The following is a 23,200-nucleotide window of genomic DNA, read 5'->3' on the forward strand; positions in this document are numbered from 1 at the left end:
CCCCTTCCACTGGTGATCTTACTAGGATATTCATTGCTACCTATGGGGTCAGAGTCCAGGGTCAGTCCATGTATAGTCTTTAGGTAGTGGCTTAGTCCCTGGAAGCTCTGGTTGCTTGGCATTGTTGTTCATATGGGGTCTCAAGCCCGTTCAAGCTCTTTCAGTCCTTTTTCTGATTCCTTCAACGGGGGTCCCGTTCTCAGTTCAGTGGTTTGCTCCACTGCATTTTCTTTTACCACTTGAAACCAAAACACATCCTCTTTAGCAGTGGGCAGTTTTTGCTGCGTATAGAGTTTAATAAATTTAGTTCCATGCCTCCCCAAAATAGTACCACACAAAGGACCCTAGTGGCTGTTCACTTCTTACTGTGTTGCTGGGCTCCTCTGAAACATTTCAGTCTTCATGAGCTTTCGAGCAAATGATTAAATCTCACATACAGTACTGTAAACTAAACCATGGTCGATAAAAATGATGGTAAGTGCGCTTATCTCACATCTAACCAGGCTCGCTGCATCAGACCTTCACTGTGGCTTCCATGTCTTTCCCCATGCACCGGTTCCTCGCCATCCGCTGTAGTGGGGGAGATACCCAGGTTTCTCCCAGATGTGCTGCTCGTTGGTTTTCCATGCTCAGTTTCCCCTCAGTGTTTGCAACCTTTTCATTCCGTTGTGGCCCAGCTGCAGCTCGCTGTCCCTTTCTCCCTTGTATAGTTAGGATCTGTGCAGAGGGCCGAACCAAAGTCATTGTGGGCCCAGTGCCCTAAGGCTCGGCAATGTAATGATTATTACATGGTATGAGGCTCTCCTAAAAATTACTGTTTGCCACTGTTATCTTTGCCTCTTGCCCTTCTCGGCTTTCTGAGGTTTCCTGTGTGTTCTGCCTCTCCCTTCCCCCTTTCTGTTTACCTTCATCTGAGCCTTATGAAAAGGTTAAGCTGCTATGGGTGGAGAGCTGAGAGCCCTTGCTCTGAAAGCACGAGGATGTACGTTTGAGTCCCAGTGTCCTCATAAAAAGGCCAACCGTGACCACATAGTCCTGTGGCTATGGGGGATGGTCAGACATGAGGATCACTGATGAGTTTTCTGACTGTCAGCCTAGCTCCAGGCTGATAGCCCATGTCGAGAGAATAAGGCAGAGAATGAGAAAGCGGAACACCTGATGCCCTTCCCTGGCCCTGCAGATAAGCGTGCATGTGCACTCGCGCACACACATCCGCACACACGCACATGAGCTCACACACCTGTGCACACATTACAGATGAGTGCACTTTTTTTTCTATATTCAGGCTGCCTTCACAGTTCCACTGATTCTTCTTTTCTGAGAGTTGCTATCAGGGCAGTAGCATTGAATAGGACCGGACTTGACCTGTTTGTTCTTGAATTGTTGCAGATGTCCCACCAACCACCCAAGGGGTGGACCACAAGCAGGTCCAGAGAGAACTGGGCAATGTTGTCTTGCATCTCCACAACCCTACCATCCTTTCTTCCTCTTCTGTCGAAGTGCACTGGACGGTGAGTCGGGCTATCGTTTGTATCATTTTTAATAAGCGGGTGATCTCTGTGAGATTGTCACACATAAGGAATTTGCATGGCTGCTGTTCACTTCCATTAATTTTATTATGCAAGCCTTGTTTATTCTAGAATCTGTGATCCATTATTAAACAGCATTTATTATATATATAAAAATATAAATGATGTATGTATAAAATTCTCAAAGATTTAATAAAACAGAATAGTAATATATATATATATGTATATGTACTTTTTTAAAACATAGAAACACTTCCAAGGAGTGTTAAGAAGATTTTTTACATCTATTTCTATTAATTCTTTGAGAATTTTATACATTCTACATATATATACATATAATATATAATATATATACATACACATATACATATACACATATATATATATGTATCACACTTACCCTCTATCACTTTTACTAACATTTCCCAGATCCATTCCCATCCATTTCCAACTTCATAGTTGTAGGTTTTCAAAACCGAAATAAAAAATCAGCGCCTTCCATAAAATGCCCACATGTCGCTTGTATAATGTGCCATGCATAATGAAGCCTCGAGTTTCTGCTGCCCATAGTATGACGACAGGTTATGACAGCACTTTAGATGCTAATGGCACCTTACAGCTATGTACTAGAAATCTGCACCGTGGAGTCCGGTGGGGTTTTATGATGCTAGTTGCACCATGTTTCTTTCTATTCCTCTAAGCTGAGACAGTCCAACAGTGGGACTAACCCGTTTTTATTTGTCATTGTAATAGGTGGACCAACAATCTCAATATATTCAAGGTTATAAAATTCTCTACCGACCATCTGGAGCCAGCCATGGCGAATCGGAGTGGTTAGTTTTTGAAGTGAGGACCCCAACCAAAAATAGTGTGGTGATCCCCGATCTGAGAAAAGGCGTCAACTACGAGATTAAGGCCCGCCCATTTTTTAATGAGTTCCAAGGAGCAGATAGTGAAATCAAATTTGCCAAAACCTTAGAAGAAGGCAAGTATGATGAAGCACGCTTCCTGCACACATGAAAGATGTTTCCTGGGCTTTGGGATTAGCGGAAGTTGTTTAAAAGTTAGTAGTGACAGTTATCACCAACCTGTACATATTAAATAGTTTGCTATGGGAATTTGTTTACTGACAGCAAGTATAGGGACAAAATGCTGTGGTCAGTGACTTGCTTCCGTAGTGGCCTGCACAGCATGTGTGCAAATGTTAACATCATTTCAAAAATTAATATTCAGAGAATGAATTGTTCTTGATTCCCTTGCTTTTTTTTTATTCACTGAAGCTTATGTTAATGGTGTGTAGATAAGGTGAGTAATGTCTGGATTTGCCTGGACTTTCCAGAGTGCGCATTTTCTCCCAATGCCTCATGCTAGGAAACCCCTTAGTTCTTGGCAAACCAGTATTTCCACCCTATAACTGAAAACTAAAAGCCAGTATTCACATAAGTATAGAGAGTTTCATGTCACCGTATACTTTAAAACAAACCAACAAACACAAAAAAAGCAGAATTTTCTCTAATTGTAACTTACTGTATACATGATAGGCTATAATTAAATGTAAAAAAGATTACCATTCTTCTTTTGCTTTGTAGATTTTAAGGAGAAAATATGAGATTCAGGTGACAGACTAGACAGAACAGACATTTTCCTAAGGGTGTTTTTATTTAAAAAAGTGTGTTCCTGGCGTACATATATGTGCATGTGTGTAGGTAGGTATAATGTTGTCATTGTAAAGACACAGAGAGAATGTTAATTTCCTTCCACCTTAGGATCCAGGGACATAACTCAGGTGGCCCTTCTTGCCTGGGCAACACATTTGCTTGCAGATCCACCTCAGTGCCCTAGGCTGAGCTGTTGTGTGCTGTGGTTGTAACTGGTCAAGAGAAATTCACAGAATGAATGACTTAGCATGACTCGGAGAAAACTTGTAGTTTGGCATCCTTTAGCGCTGGGTAATACCCATATTTAAAGCATGCAGCTGGTATATTTGCCTGGTGTTTTTAAATACCGAGTGCTTTGGGATTTATGTACTACACCTTACAATCTCCTTTCTATGACAATTTAACAGCACCAAGTGCCCCTCCCCGAAGTGTCACTGTATCCAAGAATGATGGAAATGGGACAGCAATTCTGGTCACTTGGCAACCGCCTCCTGAAGACACACAGAATGGAATGGTCCAAGAATATAAGGTAATGAATACACTCAGTAATTCCCTGACAGGCAGCCCTCACCTCTCACAGAAGACAGCCTGGAAACGTTGTCTGTGGGCCTTTGTCGCCATCTGCTGGCCAACTGCCGACATGGCGATTCCTTTCCTAAATTCTATGCATGGTGATTTTGTATATACTAGCTATGGGGGGTGGGGGGGGAGCATAAAGGTTAAAATAAAGGCTGTAAGTGCTCTATTAATATTCCATAGAATAGAGAATATATATGCCAAATAATATCATAGAAATGGAGATTTCAAACGCTCATGATTTTTTTCCTCCTCAAAATGTCGCATAAATATATCACTCAGAATGGAGTTGCTCTAGGGCACTGGCTCTAAAAGAAGTCATGGGCTGTTTGACATTGAAAATAAGTGACAGGTTTCCTTTCTCTTTTGACATCTGTAAGACGTTGGACCTTACAATTAGGTTTGGAAATGTGTTTTTCTATACATGGAATCTTTTCTTCCATGATGAATTTTTAGACTCTAAACCAAATTTGACATCTCAGAGATTTATCTATACATTTCGTTTTTTGTACATGTTTGAGATGTAGGAGACATCTTCAAGTGATTTAATCCAGCGATTCTGGGTAACTTTTCCTCTGGTGTAATAGCACTTGCCATTAATTTGGGTAATTTTCACTAGGACTCATTCTGAGCAAGTACGTTCATTTAAAAAAATTAGAAACTTCAGACCTACTAGAAGAGTGTAAACTTACTCTACAAATAAGTCTTCGTTACAGCACAGTGACGAAATCTGTATTTTAGTGTAGGGGTGAACTGCTAGCAGCTGATGGATTGAATTGCAATAGAAAAATAACAGCATTCCTGCAAACACACTTTAACTATAAGTTATAGTTATATAACATATAAAAAACTACATATATATACACAAATATGGTATATAAATATATACTGCACATATAAATATATTTTAAATATAATTTTAATTTATATAATGAAATTTATATATTAATTCAATTTATATATAATCATACATATTTTTAATTTATATAATGAAATACATACATTAATTTAATGTGTATATAGTCATATATATAAATTACTTAGTATTACTTACTGTCACAGTTATTACTTAGTACTTAGCAGTCCTATGATGCCCTGCATAATTTTCTGCTTATGTGAATGTGAACCTGTGCTTAGGAAGGTGGACACATTTGCTGTCCCCAGTGTAAGTCCACCACATTGTACTACAGACTAACGTCAGAAGCACTCGAGTAGTCCTGCAGGTCCGTTGTTTGTGCATTCTGGTAAATATTCATGTGATTTGATATCAAGGTAAAGCTGAACTAAGAAAGATAATGTTTTTCATATATTCATTTATTTATTTATTGTGTGTGTGTGTGTGTGTGTGTGTGTGTGTGTGTGTGTACATGTGTGCCATGGTGAATGAGGACAGTCCCCGAGACTCCTTTTTATCTTGCTGGCTTGGGACATAATATCTTTTGAATAACAAATTCATAAAACTGAAAGTGGCGATACATGGCATGGAATGCCAGCTCATATGAGGTAGGGACAAGAAGATCAGACGCACACAGAGGATTTAATGGAGCTGGAGAGATGGCTCCGTCAGTAAAGTGCTTACTACACAAAAGAAAGGCCTGAATTTCATCCCCCAGAAGCCACTGGACAGAAGGAATAGTGTCACATTGCCTGTAAGCCTACCACTAGAGAAGCCCTGGGCTTGCTGACACAAGGGTGTGAAACCCGGTTGGTGAGCTCCAAGTTCAGTCAGAGACACTGTATCACAAAGTAATCTGGCAAGTGACAGAAAAAGACACCAATGTTAAACTCATGTGTGTGCGCACGTATACACACACACACACACACACACACACACACAAGCACTGGAGTTGTCTTAAAGCATTTCAAATAAAATTTTTACTTGTAACTGGGTCATTAAAAGATAAAGGTAGCCATGACTGTAAATGCTGTCTTGGGGCCTCAAGGGTTATTTCAGTGCTGGCATATTACCGGACACTGTTTCGCCCCAAGAAACAGACTGCTGTGGAAGAGCTTGTGAAAAAGCCTAAAATCTGATGTTGTCTTGGCTCCCCAGAAAAACTGGGTAACGTAGACATTTTCCCCCAAGAGTCAGAACTCATTTCTCTCCTCGAGAAATTTGAAAGGATGGATTTCACTTAACTTCATGGTCAATTTAAAATAATAAAATGCCTTTCAGAACCTGATTGACTGGTACAAAATCAGTTTGTGGCTTCGGTTCAGCTGTGTAATGTAATTGGTGGGAAAAAAATTTCACAAAGGAGTCCATTTCCAATGGTCAGGTCCCGATAGAATGTCTCACCATTTGTGGGCATTTTGCGTTGAAACAGTATTGCGGTAATAGAAACTTTCAAAGAGAAATGTTGGATGTTATTGGCCAAGTGATGGGGGACTCTGGTGTTTCAGACTGCCTATGAGTCTGTGTTCCCAGTATAGTGTAGGTAACAGCTCATTCCGGCAGTAGGGAGGGTATTTCCTAGACTCCAGAGTATTATTCACTATTCTAGATATGACTGCTTTGTAGGAACAATAAAAATGCCATCATCCCCCATGTCCGGTTGATTCAGAATTACCACTCTATGATTGCCCTTTTAATGAAACTTAAAGCAAGGCTTAGGGTGGTCGTCCAAACTTCCAATTTCTAAGCAGAAAGTTTCCTATTGGATGTCATCTCTACCAAAGTTCAGAACTGCCCAGTTACCTTTTTAATTACAAGAAATTCCTCACACCAAGTGTAAATATTATTATTTGTGATTTATTTATAATTATCATGATTTACTATTTGGTCTTCTGCATTATGAAGCAGAAATTGTTATTTTAATTTAGATGGAAGCTCAGAATACTAATATTGCTTATTGATCACAGTTCAGCATACCATACTGTAGATATACCCGTAGGGTGACCCTTACCCCTTGGGAGTAGTATATTTTCGTTACCAACCATGTTTATATGGAGTACTTTAGATTACTTGTGAGCTCTTCTGCCTTGTCAGACAGTGTTTCTTGGTTTTGTTGCTCACGTGATGTGTTAGGGACGCTTCAGACTAGTTCTGTCCTGGGGTGTCAGGCTCAGTTTTGTGACACCTGGTCACATGGAGTTACGCTTGTCGTATAATTGTCAAGTGTTGGCAGCTCTATTCTTATTCTTTGCGAATATGTTACTATTCTTTCTGCAAAATAAATTTTTAATTTCTTTGTGAAATTTTCTCAACGTTAAAAATTAAGCAGAAATTCAGTGAACCGGGCTGATGAGAGCCAGGGAGAGAAACAGCCATGTTCTAGCAAGTTGACCAATTTATATGATAAAATATTTTTCAAATAATTTGTGCATTTTATATCTTGGTTTATATGTGTGCAGGTGCACACTGCGGCCAGAAAGGGGACATCAAATCCCTTAGAACTCGTGTCACAGATGTTTATGGCTAAATTATGTGGGGTTTGGATCCAAATGACTCGGTCCTCATGATTCCTGTAATTATGTTGCAAGCCTTCTTAACTGTTGAGCATCTCTTCTAGGCCCTATGTGATAATTTCTTAATTGATTATGTCTAACAAAAGTGCCTGTAGAAACATAAGGGAGCCTAAGAGCTACTGCTAATATTCAATTCGACTAGAATAATCTCAGAATTAGGTCAAGGCAAACAACTTCTAAAGTTTCCTACATTGAATTCTCGGTTGAACCGAATTTTGTCTGAGTCTGAAACTCAACTTTGATCCATGTTGAACTTTGCAGATAACTTGAATACTTTATCAGCTTTGCTTTTTAATTCTTACAGGTTTGGTGTCTCGGGAATGAGACTAGGTATCACATAAACAAGACAGTAGATGGCTCTACCTTTTCGGTGGTCATCCCCTCTCTGGTTCCTGGGATCCGCTACAGTGTAGAAGTGGCTGCAAGCACTGGGGCTGGCCCTGGGGTGAAGAGTGAACCCCAGTTCATCCAGTTAGGTAAGAGTCCCATAATCCATCACTTTCCCCACTCGGTCTGCGTTGCTCTCTTTTCCTGCATGTTTTTATTTTGAATTGCCCAGTTCTTGCTGTAGGTTAATAGAGGCTACAGTATGATTTATGCAGTGAGGCCATCTTTATATAAAACACAGATAACTACAGGTGCATAGCCATCAATCATTTCCTAGGGGCAAGAGGTTCTGAGAAACGTATTGTTAGTTGATTCTGTCATTGTGTAGGCATCACGGAGTGTGATTACATAAGCTAAGACATCTGTGCTGTCACTGGCCGGTGCAGTCTAATGGGAACATTGTTCTCTGTGTGGTTCATCATTGACCAAGGTGTTGGTTAATGGCGTACGGTTAATGACCGTAGATGTCTCACAGCTAAAACATCAGCGTGTGCATTAGTGCTTCTTCAAACACCCTGCCGTCCATGTTTGCTCTCATCCTCACTCTGCCGTATGGAATGTTTATCTAATTAACAAATGCTGTTAATTGCGCATTATGGAAACCTCAATGAAAAAGAAAGACACAGTCCTTCTACTAGTGGATTTTAGAACTGTGTGGGAGGGGAAATAAAGCGCTTCTTTGTAGCACTTAGGCCAGGTAATGGAAGTTTATAGCAATGTAAAGTCTGTATTTACATTTAATCTCTATTTACAATTATAATTGTTTTATTACAAAAGGTAAATTAATATCTTAGTCTGAAATATGTATATGCTAATTGCTTAGAAGGTTAAATACAATTTCTGCCTAAGAAGAATTAGGTTAATGAGAAGGAAAATGTGGCAAAGAGACCTTCATGACTGCCATTCACTACAGAATATATTTTCCATACAGAAGATACAGACTAACAGGTGATTAATAGTAAAATAGACAACAAATACTCCTGTTTCTAAACAACAAGAGAAAATAGTTTTATGCTTAAGCAGTGGCATATTATTAAGGGTAACAAGAAGTACACACAGTCAACTCTCTATATTAACAATCAGAAATTAACTTTGTGAATACTTTCTATCACAAGTCAAGGTGTGAAACAAAGGATCAGATAATACAAGTCTACAAGCTTCACAAATGCATTCCCTCTTAATATACTAACAATATTGTCATCCTAGAATTAAGTCAAAATAAAATTAAGAATCACTCAGCCTGGAAGATGCTCTTATTCCATTGTGAAGACAAGGCTGGCTCCGATAATGAACAGAAACCTGGGGTTGTTGGTGAAGACTTGGATCCATATAAGCTCTAATAGTTCCAGGCACTGTGGGCCACAGGCTGGAGACTGAGTCTCTACAATGAAGTGTCCAGGGCTATCTCCAGATGCTCCAGTTCTCTACCTCTGGTAGAGCTTAAATGCTTCAGGCTTAGAAAGATGCCCATTACTCTCACGGGTGCGATTGCACACACGCACGCGCGCACACACACACACGCACACGCACACACACACGATGATGGGGGCCATCCTAGAAGGAGGTCACTGGATATGGAGCTGCCTTCTACCCAGTGGAGATCAAAATGGGCATTAGGAGATTCCCATTTGAAGCTTGCTGACTCAGTCGCCACCATGGACCAGAATGTAATCATTTTTAACTTATCTTTTTCACATAGCAACTTTGAAAGTAGATATCGCACGCATATCCTTTTAGACAAAAATAGCTTCTTGGTTTATTTCAAGCAGTACAGGGCACTGAGAAAAAATGCTTAATGCATCTGTTACAATGTTATAACACGTGCAAGAACAAATATAAGTTGATACACCCACATACTTATTCACTTCGGGGCAATGGCAGAATACCTATTTTTTAACAATGTACGTTGCGCTGCTGTGATCCTGTTGGTGTTGCTGACTTTTGTAGCGCACTGCCTTCTCGTCCTATCATTTTGGAAGATGAATTAATGAAAGAGACTATGAGTAATTTCATTAAGATTCATATTAAAATATATTTAAGAGTCAAATTGGTTTTCTTGGAATTAGAAATGGGTTCCAGTTTCCCATATTTTCAGATAGCCTCAGCTGCAGTGAGAGAAAGCCTGACATACCGAGTGGCCATTTTAATTCATTAGTCACACTACACTTTATTCTGTTAAGCCCATCTGGTGGCTTGCGTTGGGACCTCCCATCCCCGTTTCTATAAAATCTAAAGCTACCCAATTTAACCTTGCACAAACAGCCATGAAATCTATAAACCTAGTAGATACAAAGGATGAATTACGAACTAAAAGAATAGGTCTGCCTCGTGAACACTGAGAGGTTGAAATGCTCTTAGGCCAAGTAGAGATAAAAGGGACAGGGACATGAAATAAAATTTTCGGTCAACAAACAGTTGAAAGCAGGTGACTGCTTGTGAAAATGGAGTTTTTCAGCCTTGATCCTCTGTCGAAAGAAATTAGGAGTTTTGTTCAAGGAAAAGGTGCATGTAGCACACACATGAGTGCACACACGAACACATGCACACACGTACACACACATACACACACATAAGCACATCACGCACCTACACATGTACACACACGTGCACACATAAGTGTGCACATGTACACATGTGAACACATGTGCGCGAGCGCGCGCGCGCACACACACACACACACACACACACACACACACAGGCACAGAGCATGAAGAGGAATTTAGACATTTCACATGAAGAGAAGTGCTGTATTCCTAAGGCAGTCTCAATATATACTGGAAGCTACAGTTTTCCTCCCAATTGTCTTGTCAAGAGGCAGAATCATTTAATAAACCAAATGCAATATTCATGTTAAGAAATGAGTCTCTCTATGGAGTGACTGTAACCAGCCCTCCCTTGCAGGGCTCCTACCATCTGGTTGTGGGTATTTATACGCCTAAGCATCTAACCCATACCCTGATGTCCCTGTCACAGAGAACTTAGTCTGTCATATACCCTGAAGTTTTTATGCAGCCTGCCTACAAACAAGGTCCTCTCTAGGATACCTTTGACCAGAATGAATGAGGGTGGGACATATATGTCTCCAGGGAGCGGAGACCAAAGATGTGATGTAACAGAATCAGTTTGTTACACACAGGTCTGCAAGGAAAGGGGTACAGAGAAGTGTCAGTGGGCAGTAGGAGAGACACATTCATCCTGAAGGTGTGAATAGAGAGAGAGGGCCTGTGGAGTGCTATCTCTGTTAGTACTCAGGGGCCCTTTAACTGATCTGAGAGGAATTGGTGATGGATTCTGCGGTGTTGCTCGCTCACTAAGAGGCTGTCACCACCACACATGCACACAATCCATACAGGGCAAGTAGAGTCGGTGAAGTAGGTTGAACTGCTATGACCCATACAAAGCTGGTCTCAAGGACATAAGAGTATGAGATGTACATCTGGGTTGAGCATCCTGAAGACTGGGAGATAACAGAAGGACAGAGCCACAGACACTCCCTGATAGCCAGAGTAGCTGAGATAATAAGCTCTATTCAGAAAAGGATCCTCTCTCAAAGGCAGAAGACAGCTGAAGAAAATGTTCAGTGCTCAATTCTGGCTTCATGTGTATGCATAGACATCCACACCCACGCGCACACACACACTTACATTCCCACACAAATGTATGTACATAGACACGCACCCATTCTTGCAAAAGCTGACCAGTTCCTAGGTGGGTCTGACTTTCTCACAACAGACAAAAGGAGTCAGTGTACTCCGCCGCTCACTGCTGTTCCGTTTCCTGCTAACGGGTTAGGACAAGAGAGAGCCGTCCCCCTCACTGTGTGCTCACTGATGGCTATGCCAGACCCCATGGGATAGTTCCAATCCAGCAGTCATACAGATGGCCCTGGTTAAGCTCAATGGGTCACAAAGCAAAAGTGAAAGACACAAATCTGAGAAAGGAAATGGTAGCAATGAGGGAATGGGAAGGAGATAAACTAGGGTAGGGAGAGAGTCATCACAATGCACTGTTATGTATCAAATAACAGAATTAGTCAATAGAAAGGGGGAAATAGATCCAAACCAACATATAACTACAGGAGTTCAGGATAGCGATTTTTCTTTCTGCCAAATGACTTAGTAATACTAAGAGCGCACCAACCGTAATAAAATGGCTAAGCATTGTAGCATCACCAGATGTTGTGGGGGAGAGCATTAAAACCACTGCCACAAGGGGGGATTAGGCTCATCGGGCAGGGTCACGTTGGGCGTCGGTCAGGCTACCTTGAGGGTACAGCACCAGCCTCAGCTTCCTGCAGGAGTCATAAGGAAGCTCTGTGGGACCTGAACTAAGAACTACAGGCTTCAGGGATGTTAGTGTAGGATTAAAACAAAGGTAAAGTAAGTAAATTTTATTACCATCTATCTTATCAATTTTTAATTTTTTGAATCAAAATGTCTAACAGAAAATATGAGTCTTTCATAACACTTCATGATTCCTTTACATATTTAATATTCTTTTCTTATATCTAATGCTGACCACCATTATTATTTTAAAAGAAAGATTATTCAAAGTTCTTTCAGTGCTAATGTTTTACAGTGTTTCAGTGGCCTCCAGTCCTATAATTCTTTCTGAACATCCGTTCAAATCATGTCTTGCTAAGACAGTTAAGGATCCTGCAAATTAGTTGCAGGAAGGGAGCAGGCACACTTCATTTCAATGTCTACTTACAGAAAAAGTAAAGTTTCAGTTCTAGCCCCACCACTCCGTTCCCTGCTGCACACATGATTTTTTTCTTTATCCTGATTTTATTTTCCATCACCTTATTTTGTAAGAAATTAACCCTGTATTATTACGATTTATTATTATTATTTCCCTTTTTTTAAATTTATTTACATTTCAAATGTTACCCTTTCCCAGGTTTCCCCTCAGGAAACCCCCTATCCCATCCCCCTCCACCTGTCTCCGTGAGTGTGCTCCCCCTCCCACCCACGCACTCCCTCCCACCTCCCCGCCCTGGCATTCCCCTACACTGGGACATCCAGCCTTCACAGGACCAAGGGCCTCTCCTCCCACTGGTGTCCAGCAAGGCCATCCTCTGCTACATATACAGCTGGAGCCATGGGCCCTCCATGTGTACTCTTTGGATGGTGGTTTAGTCCCTGGGAACTCTGATTGGTTCATACTCTTGTTCTTCCTTAAGATAGAATTTCGCTATGTAACTGTCTGGGCTGGTCTCAGTGTCACAGAAATCCACCTGCCTCTGCCTTGTGGGTGCTGACACTAAAGCTATATGTCACTATGTCTGACCCATTTTTAGGACTTTTGAAGTAAATATTTCAGAGTTTCTACAGAAATGTGAGAAAGGTTTTTTTTTTCCTATATTCACTCATTCCACACCCCTTGTTTATAGGAACATATAAAATTACTCTATATTTTAAGGGTACATTGGTATCTCTAGTTAGTTTTGTCCTATGAAACCCACTCTAAACACCCACACAGAGTTTTCTATAATAAAAAGACTATGCATTTATCTTTAAGTACGTGTCTGAAAGTAGGCCTTACTTGTTTTGAATGAAAAGGAAGGGAAAAAAATTTTTTTCTTGAAAATCTCACCAATTTCCCCGTGGTGGCTGAGGCGAAGCAGAAATCATTGTCCAAATAGTAAGAAGATTAAACAAGAGTCATCTATACCCAGATAGTATTGCATGGTGAGCTTTTTGGCCCTTGTTAATTCGGAGATGGCCTTTCAGATTCCCATGGAAACCCCGTGTCTCCCGAGGACCAAGTGAGCCTGGCTCAGCAGATCTCCGACGTGGTGAAGCAGCCAGCCTTCATTGCGGGCATCGGGGCCGCCTGTTGGATCATTCTCATGGTCTTCAGTATCTGGCTTTACCGACACCGCAAGAAGAGAAACGGGCTCAGCAGCACGTACGCGGGGATCCGGAAAGGTGTGCCGGCCGTAAAACCTTTTGTCTTAACCTGATAATCGTTCTGTCTGCCTCGCGGCCTCCATTAAATGACCGTAGGAAGTGGAGGTTCTCAGTAGTGCAGCTATTTCTCCACGCTGTCCACAGAGGACTTGCCTGGGTTGCAGAACAGCAAATAGAATTTGTCAGCCTCTCGGAACACACGGCCTAGGTGTTGTTTTGTTGTTGTTGTTAATGTTGTTGTTGTTTTGTTTTGTTTTGTTTTTCAAGGTCTAGACTTTACCCTATTCTTTCAGGCAGATATTTTATTTTACATTCTTAGTTAGAAATCACCTGTCACAGGAATTAGAAATCCAGGCTTTAAATTTGGGATTAGATTTTTGCTGTTGTTGGCTCGGGGTTTTATTTTGCTTTAGTTTGGTTCTTATGGTTGAGCAGTGACTGCCACTTAGAATTGCCCTTGGGAGATGGAAATAGTGGCTGTCCAGGGTGCTTCAGGTAGGAAATTGAAAAGATTTGTTTATCATTCATAGATTTCATGTTGTAGAGTTGAATATTTATATACACTTAACTAATGACTTCTGTTAAAATGTCTGCACAGGGTTAGAATGCACTGTTTGCTTGCTATAATCCAAAACTTGGAGGATGGGCTACTCAGGCTGAGGGGACCACAGACACATTTGCAGCAGACCCTCAGCTCTTGGGGACTGCTGATGTTTAACTTTTATTCTCTCAGTTGGTTCTTCCCACTGCTTCCCTCCCCTGTATCCATGACCTCTGGGCTATAATAGGTCAGCTACAAGTCAGTGTTTAGTGAATAATCCCCCTTTTCTATCCTTATTCATAATAACTTTTTTTTGTTCTCAAAAAACACCATGATTTGGATGGTAACATTGTGATACACTCTAGTTATAGGGTCGTGCATCACCCGGATATAAGACATTTATATTACTGCAAAGCAGACTTTGTGCAGATTACTAATGAGGATGTCCCTCGGCCAACCATTACCTCCTTTCTAATGGTGCACATGTTTACTACACAAACACTTTCTACGTGTCCTGGCAAAGTGCTGTCATGGAGTCACTGTGTGTCTAAGTCAGTACTATCAGTGCAAAGTGGAAATCAAATACCCCTTACACCGTTAGGCAGGATTCCGGGCCAGCAGTCTCAACTGTGCTCTTGCTTACCAGAGAGCTTGACAAGAGAACTGAGCCAGATTCTCACCAGTCCTGTGAAAGTGAATGTGGCGCTGCAGCCTCCTCTCCATACGTAAACGTCCCAAGGCGTTGTCACCAGTACTTTTTCTGGTGACAGACATGTATTCTGTCAGTGTTCCCTGTCTGTGAGACAACAAAGAGCTTAGGGCCACAGCAAGGACAGTGTAGCACATTGTGTACACAAAGGGGAACAATGACAACCACATGGTGACCATGTGAACCTTTGACTCCAGATCAATGAAGAGAAGGGTGTGGGGTGGGCACCTGGGAAAGGGGAGTGCCCTTGGAGTCTGTCTTTGAAATCTGATTTGCGTCAGGAAACATAAACTTAAGTTTGGAGGTCCTTGTACTTTCCGTTCAAAGGACCTCCATCAACAGCTTGACTAGGTAAGCGTCCAGGGCCTGAGTCCAGCGTTTCTGATGACTAAGCTGTGTCATTGTTACAGGCTAAACGCTCTCTGTGGTCTGGAGATCTAAAGACACAAATGTCTCCCAGCTCCTAAAGCATTCTTTCCCTTCACTAATGCCCTTCGAGCATCCCAGTAAAACACCTACGTGCCCCTCCCCAGACTTATTCTGAATACGACCATCGCCTTTTCAATTAGCTCCTGTTGGAGCAGCAATCATGACTCATGATTACAAACGCAATTTAATGACCCCTTGATTCTGCCACCTCCACTTTGGCAGTATTTTTTTTTCCTTGTGATTTTTACTCTATGAGTTTCTTAAAGTATGTTGTGTTATCTTAGATCACCTGTGCCAATAAATAAATAAATAAATAAATAAATAAATAAATAAATAAAGCAAGCCAGGGATTTTAATAAAAGAAGATACGGCATGCTTTAGAGAAGTCAGTGCAGAGTGTGGCTTTGGCCGCCAGTGAGGATGTTTGGGGTGGTCTCACTGCATCTCGCCGGAGCTGTGATGTGCAGGGACCCTGAGTTCCCGTCTCCATCCATCCGCCCAGATCTTCAACATCAGCAAGCGTGCAGAGTGCGACTTAGAGGGTTCGAGGATGAAGTTAGGTTTCAGTGGGTACAGTTTCCATTTAGGCCTGGCCATCCTTTCTTCACTTGTCCTTCACCTTCACAAATCAGGGCTAACCGAAGGACCTACTTCCTATTTCCCCATGTCCTTGTAATCACAAATTAATGTTCAGGCACTCCATTCTTACTTGAATAGATGTAGTTTCAAATGCACCCCTTGTTACTATGAGGGTCTTGTTTTTGTTTTGTTTTTTTAATGTGGCCGAATTGTAATAACTTAAAAGACCTGAAGGGGAAAAAAACCACACACAATAGAATTCTTAAAGTGGCCTGCTGGGCTACATGGGAAGGCCGGTGGATGAACCGGGTAGGCGTTGAGGGTTCCGGAGCCATTCTTCCCAGTATGAACCAAAAATACTTCCGGCATGTTCCCAACAAAGCTCCGAATCCACCGTCAATTTCCTATTGATGTAGGAATGAAAAATATTCTCCAGTGTTTTCGATACATGGTAAATAGTCAGCTCTGGTTTTATTTGCCCTAAAGATTTGTTGAAGGCAAGCTTTAATCTGAAAGGAAGGAATGGAATTTTCCTGCCTTCTTTATTAGGGCTGCATTACCTTTAAATTGAAGGGAAGAGACTGGAAAAATCATTCAGTCTCCTCCCTCTATGAAATGGCATGGAAATTGCTGTGCTGCTGGCCCACACCCATCGAGGAGAGGTGACGGGGCGGGGGAGGGGCAGTAGGGGCGGCCAGACAGCTACTTTTGAGGTCTGCAGTTCAATTTCAGGCATTATTGATTAAATTAAGATTTATCACCGCAGGGGGGTGGAGGTTCTCAGAGGGTGTTATTGTTCTTTTGTTCAGCTCCTGGAAAATGTTCTCTCTGCTCCTGGAAAAGAGCCTTTCCATGCAAAGTGTGGCAAAGAAATTGGAGTTTTGGCTCCACAACTTTTTTTTTTATTCATTCACAAATTTTATGATGACAGAAACAAGCAAACGTGTTAATCTGTTTCTGTGATGCTGGGCGTTTCTCATCAGTAAAGCAGTATGTTTTTTATGATACTCATATTCTCTCTCTCTGTCTCTGTGTCTCTCTCTGTCTCTGCCTCTCTCTTTCTCCCTTTCCTCCCTCTCTCCCTTCCAGTAAGGAACACTTCACCGCCGCTGTCACTCCGCTGAATGAGCATTTACTTTGAGATGTCTAGATAAGGTGCCAGCATAACCCCAATAGTGCTTGTTTAAGCACCCATCGCCCAGTGTTTAGAAATGATTAATAGAGGAGGATCCCTGTTTGTACTAAAGCCGTGGGCAGACTCTACGTCACTAAATGCAAGGTCATTCTCGGGCTAACCCAGACAGTCCCCCTCCCGAGAGTACGAGAATGTCAGACACTTCAGAATGGTACCTGTAGAGACAGGCTTCTTTTTTTTTTTTTAAGACTTCAGGTTGGTGTTCATATATCAGCGTGTCAGACCTACCGGCTTGGTTATTTACATTTATGCTATGTTCAGCTGTCTGCTTGATTTATACTAATGTGATATGTTCCCCTTCTCTCTTCAGCTTAATAACTAGTTTATATTTTGTTTTGATTTTTCAGTCCCGTCCTTTACCTTCACACCAACAGGTATCTATCTACACACTTAACCTCTTCCTTCCGTTTGTTAGTCTGTTAGGCGTGTGTGGTGCTGCTGTGTTTTCTGGTCTCAGCTCGCTCGGAGCTGGAACTCGGGAAAGGACTTACGTAGTGGAATAGTAGAATACACAATTTCCTTTACCCCTGCATGCGTTTGCAATAGTCATGGTTCGGGCTGCTTTCTCGCCTACTGAACGCAGGTCCGTGTTCTGCATGCAGCATGCTATCTTAGTCCTGTGTGCACGGGTCCCTGTCAAGCAAGCACACCTTTGCTACCCCGCCCCCAGCATGACGGAATGCGCTAATCACCTGACTTGACCGATGAGCTCACACCGGACTCCCCAGTGCATCAGTCTCCCCTTGACTCGAACCTCCAAGTTTTCCAGCAACAGAACAGTTTCTCTCCTCTGTAATTTAATTCTCTGTCTGTAGACTTAGTATTCTCTCTCCAAGTCGCCATCCCGTGTGAGAGATGAAGCCTCAGTCCCAACAAGTCCGGGTCTTCATCCATTCTGTGTCTTTCAGAGTGGATGCTCCTCTCCCATCACCTGCAGTCAAACATGTCCCTGTAGCAATGTGTCATCAGTTTTAATCCAGTTATTGGGATCCCTGGGCACAGTTATCTCTCCCTAGCAGACTCCCAGTTTAGAGTTGTCCTAAGTAGCGGAAACTTGGCAGCTTTAAAAAACACATTTCCTCTTAGAGAATGTGTCTGTATTTACAGGAAAGCTAATCTTCTTAACGCCTTGCCTATTTATAAATTGGTTTTTATTCTGGCCAAAATAAAAATTAAAATATTTTATCATTCGTGTCTGATGGAGATAGAACGTCTGATAGAAACATAATGTCCAAAGGTTTTCATAAGCCACATATAAAGCAGGTCACAGTAGTTGCCACAACTTGGTGTAGTTCTTTGTGTGTGGAAAGAGGGTTTATTCGAGCATGTGCTTTTGCTTTACTTCTGTGCTTTCTTCTGGGAAGACAATCTGGCAGTGTTTCTTTCCCTCCAGATTTGAAAGTATACTTTCAGAAATCGCAGAACTATCTATCGAATGTGGTGGAAAAGCCTAGGCAAACCCATTCGCATGGTGACGTACACATCAGGAGTTGCACTTAGTGACAATGTCCTGAAGTTTTTAACTTTGCTCCTTGCAATCATATTGAGAAACTAAGAAATTAAAGTGATATATAGTTTGTCTAAAAATCATCTGAAATATTTCTGGATGGAGCAAAAAATCTGCTACATCTTGCATTGGTTTTTATGAAGCTTCTAGATAGGAAGGGAGATTGAATGGCATTTAGAAACATGTTTGTGACTTTAATGACTCCTGCTATATAAACATGTCTATTAATTGTTCTCTCTCTCTCTCTCTCTCTCTCTCTTTTATAATGTTCTAGTAACTTATCAAAGAGGAGGCGAAGCCGTCAGCAGTGGAGGGAGGTAATTATCTTGCATGCTTTTTAGATCCAAAGGGGTGTCCCAATTATTTTTTTCTGCCTTTGACGTTGCTTCCTTTGTTAAAAGGTTAAACTTCTATGTTGAATTTGTTCACCTACTTTGAAGCGATCTCTCCCTTCAGGTGTTAACCAAGGAATCTTTGTGCTTATTGTATGAGTGGCTGCATTTCGGTTCTTGACCACGAGAGGGCGCAATTTACCTGAGAAAAGCAGACTTGCTGATTTAGCAGATGATTAAAAGGAGTTAAAGTGATTAAGCCTTGGCACTTAGGAAGATTAAGAAATATAGCTGGTTAACAGACACTATCAAAGAAGGTGTTCCCTTGAAAACCTGCTGAATGTGGCAGTTGCTGGAAGTTGGGGGTGATGTTTGTTCTCGGCAGGAATTTAGCCTAATTCACATCTACATATGGAGGGAAATACATTTGAAGGAAGAAATCTAGGTAGCTTGTTAACAAAGAGTTTTTTTCCACCTCTAATTAAAATGAACCTCGATCCCACATTTATGCTTTTTTTTTTTTTAGTGATTATTATTCAGTGAGTTGTAATATATTCACAGAGAAATCACAAATCGAGGTGGCAGAAAGCTTAAAGGGGCTGAAATAGGGGATTTTCCACAGGGAAGTGATTTTTTTCACTCCCCCACCTCTCACCTCACCCCCCCAAAAAAAACCCAGTAACATTAAGGTGATTTAAAAAAAAAAAAAACAAGAAAGAAGAGAAAAAATTTTAAAAATCCATCCAACACAAACTATTTTATAATTCAAATTTGTTTAACTCACTGAGCGCCTGTGAATGTGGAGTGGAATAATGTGTTTATCTACCAGAATATGGTGTTGTTCCTGAATCCATGGAGCTGCTGACTGGGACGTTGCTGAATTTTGCTGTATAACAAAGAGTGACTTGAAGGAAGGAGCTGGCCCACCCCTAGCCAAGGCTTTGCAATAGGCACAAGTCTCTTCATTCCTGGACACTGTTAACTTCTTGCTTCATATCTGTGAAACAAAGCCAGCCTCCAAATCACTCCCAAAGCTAAGAAGTTTGCATATAAAACAACAACAACAAAAAAAAATCCCACTAGATTCACCAATTAAACCACAGCATCCTGGGGAATTCCGTGTAAGTCACAGCCCTGGCATTCACGCATGAGCCTCTGGCATCGAAACATTTCCTCTTAGGTAAATCTGGAACGCCTGATTATTTAGCCACCACCTTTTGTGTCTATAGTTAAACTGGAGAGTTCAGTTTTCTTGGCAGTAGCCTCTGTGCATGCACGTGTGTGCACAAGCTCACATGCACATGCATGAAAATAAAAGTGTAAGCCTCATTTCTTTGCTCAAGCATTCACCACCTTTTGGAAACAAAAATTACCACGTGGGAAACAATAAATGGTTCTGTGGTAAATGAAGAATTGCAAAGTTCCCAAAGTCTCTGCTTGGAAATTCCTAGCAATGAAGGCATAACTGCCTACATTTAAAAGCAGACTCCTAGCAATGAAGTAGACTTGCTTCCACTCCTCACTGGAAGTCATCATTTCTCTTCAGTGCAATGGCAAAAGGTTCTGGAGTGTTGGAGAAGTCACAGGTAAATAAAGATTCTAGAGTTAATGCTCAGGATGACTAGCTGTTGCTTTGTCTTGTTTTGTTTTTACACAATTTTACACACTGATTCATTAGCTAGAATAAACTTTTACTGTGTAGTAGTCATTACATAAAATGCACACCCTGGATTTTGCAGTAGAGTGAGAAGGGCAAGATGAACAAAAAAGAAAATGGATACTTGTAAAAGTCTCCTGTGTTATCGTAGCAGTTGCTAATGATGGGGGGAAATAGGAAAATAGTTCATTGGGAAGAGACATCATTCGTCGCCGTGTGTGTGTGTGTGTGTGTGTGTGTGTGTGTGTGTGTGTGTGTGTGTATGTGTGTCCATGCCTATGAATTCACAGGGTGTGTGTGTGTGTGTGTGTGTGTCCATGCCTATGAATTCACAAGGGTGTGTGTGTGTGTGTGTGTGTGTCCATGCCTATGAATTCACAAGGGTGTGTGTGTGTGTGTGTGTGTGTGTGTGTGTGTGTGTCTTATATTGGTGGGGCAGAGGAAATGTACCATATCAAATGTCTCCGCTGAGTTAGTTCTGTTTGTCCGCCCCGCACCTCTGGGTTTAGTCATATATCTCAGGTTCCGCATCCTAATGGGTCTGGCACATCATTAGGTCAACGATGATGCAACCAAAACCTTCAAGCCAGATGTTTTCACATCCTGCATCCATTGAGCATCTCTTGACCTTTCTCTCTCACTACTGCCATTTATCTGCAAACTCTAGGTTTTCTCGCCTCTTCTGGAAGAAAACAGGGGCTGTCTCAACTTAATCTAGTTTCACTAAAACTACTCTTGCCTACTTAAGCAACCCTGATCTTTGGACTGTGTGTTAATCATACTGTATCCGTAGGCCCCTGGATCCAAGGGCAGTATATCAGCCCCACAGAATCTTACACTGCCATGTTAGCCCGCCCATATTACATAGTCTGCTATGCACGCTGGATCATGGCATTGTGCAGTGTATAAGGTTAGTCTAAAGATGACTTTGTACTGAACCATCCCTTGGCACTTTATCTGATCTTGCTTTTGATTGCTGCCAATGAAATATGTACCATGGAACTATCTCAATTAAGCATGAAACAAATCGACTATCTTAAAAAAAAAAAAAAAAGAAGGAAGAAAGAAAGAAAGAAAAGTCAAGTGTCATTAGAGGATCTAAGTTCTGCTCCCAGCATTCACATGGGGTGGTCTGTTGCGGTAAAATTTTAAAAAATGCTTTCTTTTAACCCGAACTAGATCTGGCGGCACCATAGTGCCTCATGACATCTTAGATAATTTCATCTCAGTCAGTGAAGTGTCTCACCCACCTTGCTCCATCCCATATCACACTGCCGATGGCTACTCTCTGAGCCTGGCAAGAATCTATCTACCCGTCTAGTTCCCAAAGCAGGTTGCCACCATGCCAGACATACACATCCCAATTCCATGGTGGCCCAGTGTTTCCAGCCACCACACACTCTCTTGAACTCAATTAAATCACCACATGAAAGAAAACACATAACACCATAACCTCTGATCCAATTGATAATATATAATTGGCCACCTAGACATACAAAGCCCTGAACACATCCATCCCTTAGAACATTCATAACTACCTATAAATGAGCAAAGAGGAATCTTAACATTCACCCCCATGTTCTCTCAGCCGCTCCCTCCTCGCTCTAATCTCCTCTTCTCTTAAACTTTTCTTCCACCCATCTTTCCTTCTTGTCCAATGACAGGCCTCGTTCTATCTTGTACCTGCTTCCCCCTGCATACTGACATCATCCTACAGTGGCCCACAACTAACTGCAGCCTGAAGCTCACCATTTAGGCTCCCAGGGAGCCACCTTGTCTCTACCTCCCCAGAGCTCAGATTGCAAGTGTTCACACCAAGCTTTGTACATACATTCTGGGCATTGAACTTGGATCTTCATGCTTGCACAACACCTTACTGACTGGTTTCTCTTCCCAGCCCAATAAATGCATTTTTATTACGTCATCCAGCTGATTTATTAGATGACGTCAGAAAATTCATTGACTGTACTTCAACGATGCCCCTGATAGTCTTTGAAGGGGACGAATGGCTTGATAGATAAATGAATGCCAGTGGCCCCGTTTTGTCCTTGATTGTTTTAAAGGTTTGTTGTTTTGAAGAGGATTTCTTTTTCCATTTTATAAAAGAAGAGGCTATGTAAAATAAATAAATAAAAACGTTAGAGTTCCTCACATTGTAGATTTAGCTATCCCTTAGAGAGGAATGAGCGTTGTGGTTATACCAGCAGACCTGCTCCCGACATGCCAAGGACAAAGTGTGTGGTAATCCAGATGGGGCACAGTAATATTAAATACCAGTTCTTACCCATTTGTTTCTCATGCCTCGAACATTCCAGTTGCCTGTGCCAAGAAAACCTACTTAACTTCCAAACCACAACATGAACCAGGAAAAAGGAGGGAATCCTGAGGGAGGGTGTGCGAAGGTCAGCTTTGCCTGGTCGGTGTGCCAATACCACATTTCCTGTCAGGGGAGAACAGACAGAAGTGGATGAAACCCACATCTTGCTTCTCTTAAAAACCTTGGCAGCTCTTAGATGGAACCTAGGGCTTTGAAACTCATTCACCCAGTCCGCGGAGAAAGGACACAGCCAATGGGCTGGCAGCCTTCACTGCTCGGATTCTGCATAATTTTTCCACAGCTCCTAGACTCTGCGGTTTTTATGTTGTGGCTTATCAATTCAAATAAGTGTTCTTGGAGTGAGAGATAGGAATATCTGAACTAACGGAAAACTCAGAACCGAA

At 41.7% G+C, this 23,200-nt stretch overlaps 1 protein-coding gene across 19 annotated transcripts in view; it reads left to right on the forward strand.

The window, feature by feature from the left end:
• Robo1 (roundabout guidance receptor 1) overlaps positions 1–23,200 on the forward strand; it is a 1,040,826-nt gene that overhangs the window by 966,746 nt on the left and 50,880 nt on the right. For 13 of the 19 annotated variants that reach the window (XM_063270751.1, XM_063270753.1, XM_063270742.1 and 10 more), the window contains 7 exons: positions 1,390–1,511; positions 2,283–2,514; positions 3,595–3,716; positions 7,536–7,707; positions 13,351–13,548; positions 17,331–17,357; positions 18,765–18,807. In XM_063270751.1, the coding sequence (XP_063126821.1) occupies positions 1,390–1,511; positions 2,283–2,514; positions 3,595–3,716; positions 7,536–7,707; positions 13,351–13,548; positions 17,331–17,357; positions 18,765–18,807 (916 nt within the window). The remainder of the gene's footprint in view (positions 1–1,389; positions 1,512–2,282; positions 2,515–3,594; positions 3,717–7,535; positions 7,708–13,350; positions 13,549–17,330; positions 17,358–18,764; positions 18,808–23,200) is intronic. The other 6 variants (XM_063270752.1, XM_063270743.1, XM_063270754.1 and 3 more) reach the window with 1 other exon arrangement.

The sequence above is a fragment of the Rattus norvegicus genome, chromosome 11, assembly GCF_036323735.1.
Source record: "Rattus norvegicus strain BN/NHsdMcwi chromosome 11, GRCr8, whole genome shotgun sequence".
In the NCBI taxonomy this organism is placed as follows: Eukaryota; Metazoa; Chordata; class Mammalia; order Rodentia; family Muridae; genus Rattus; species Rattus norvegicus.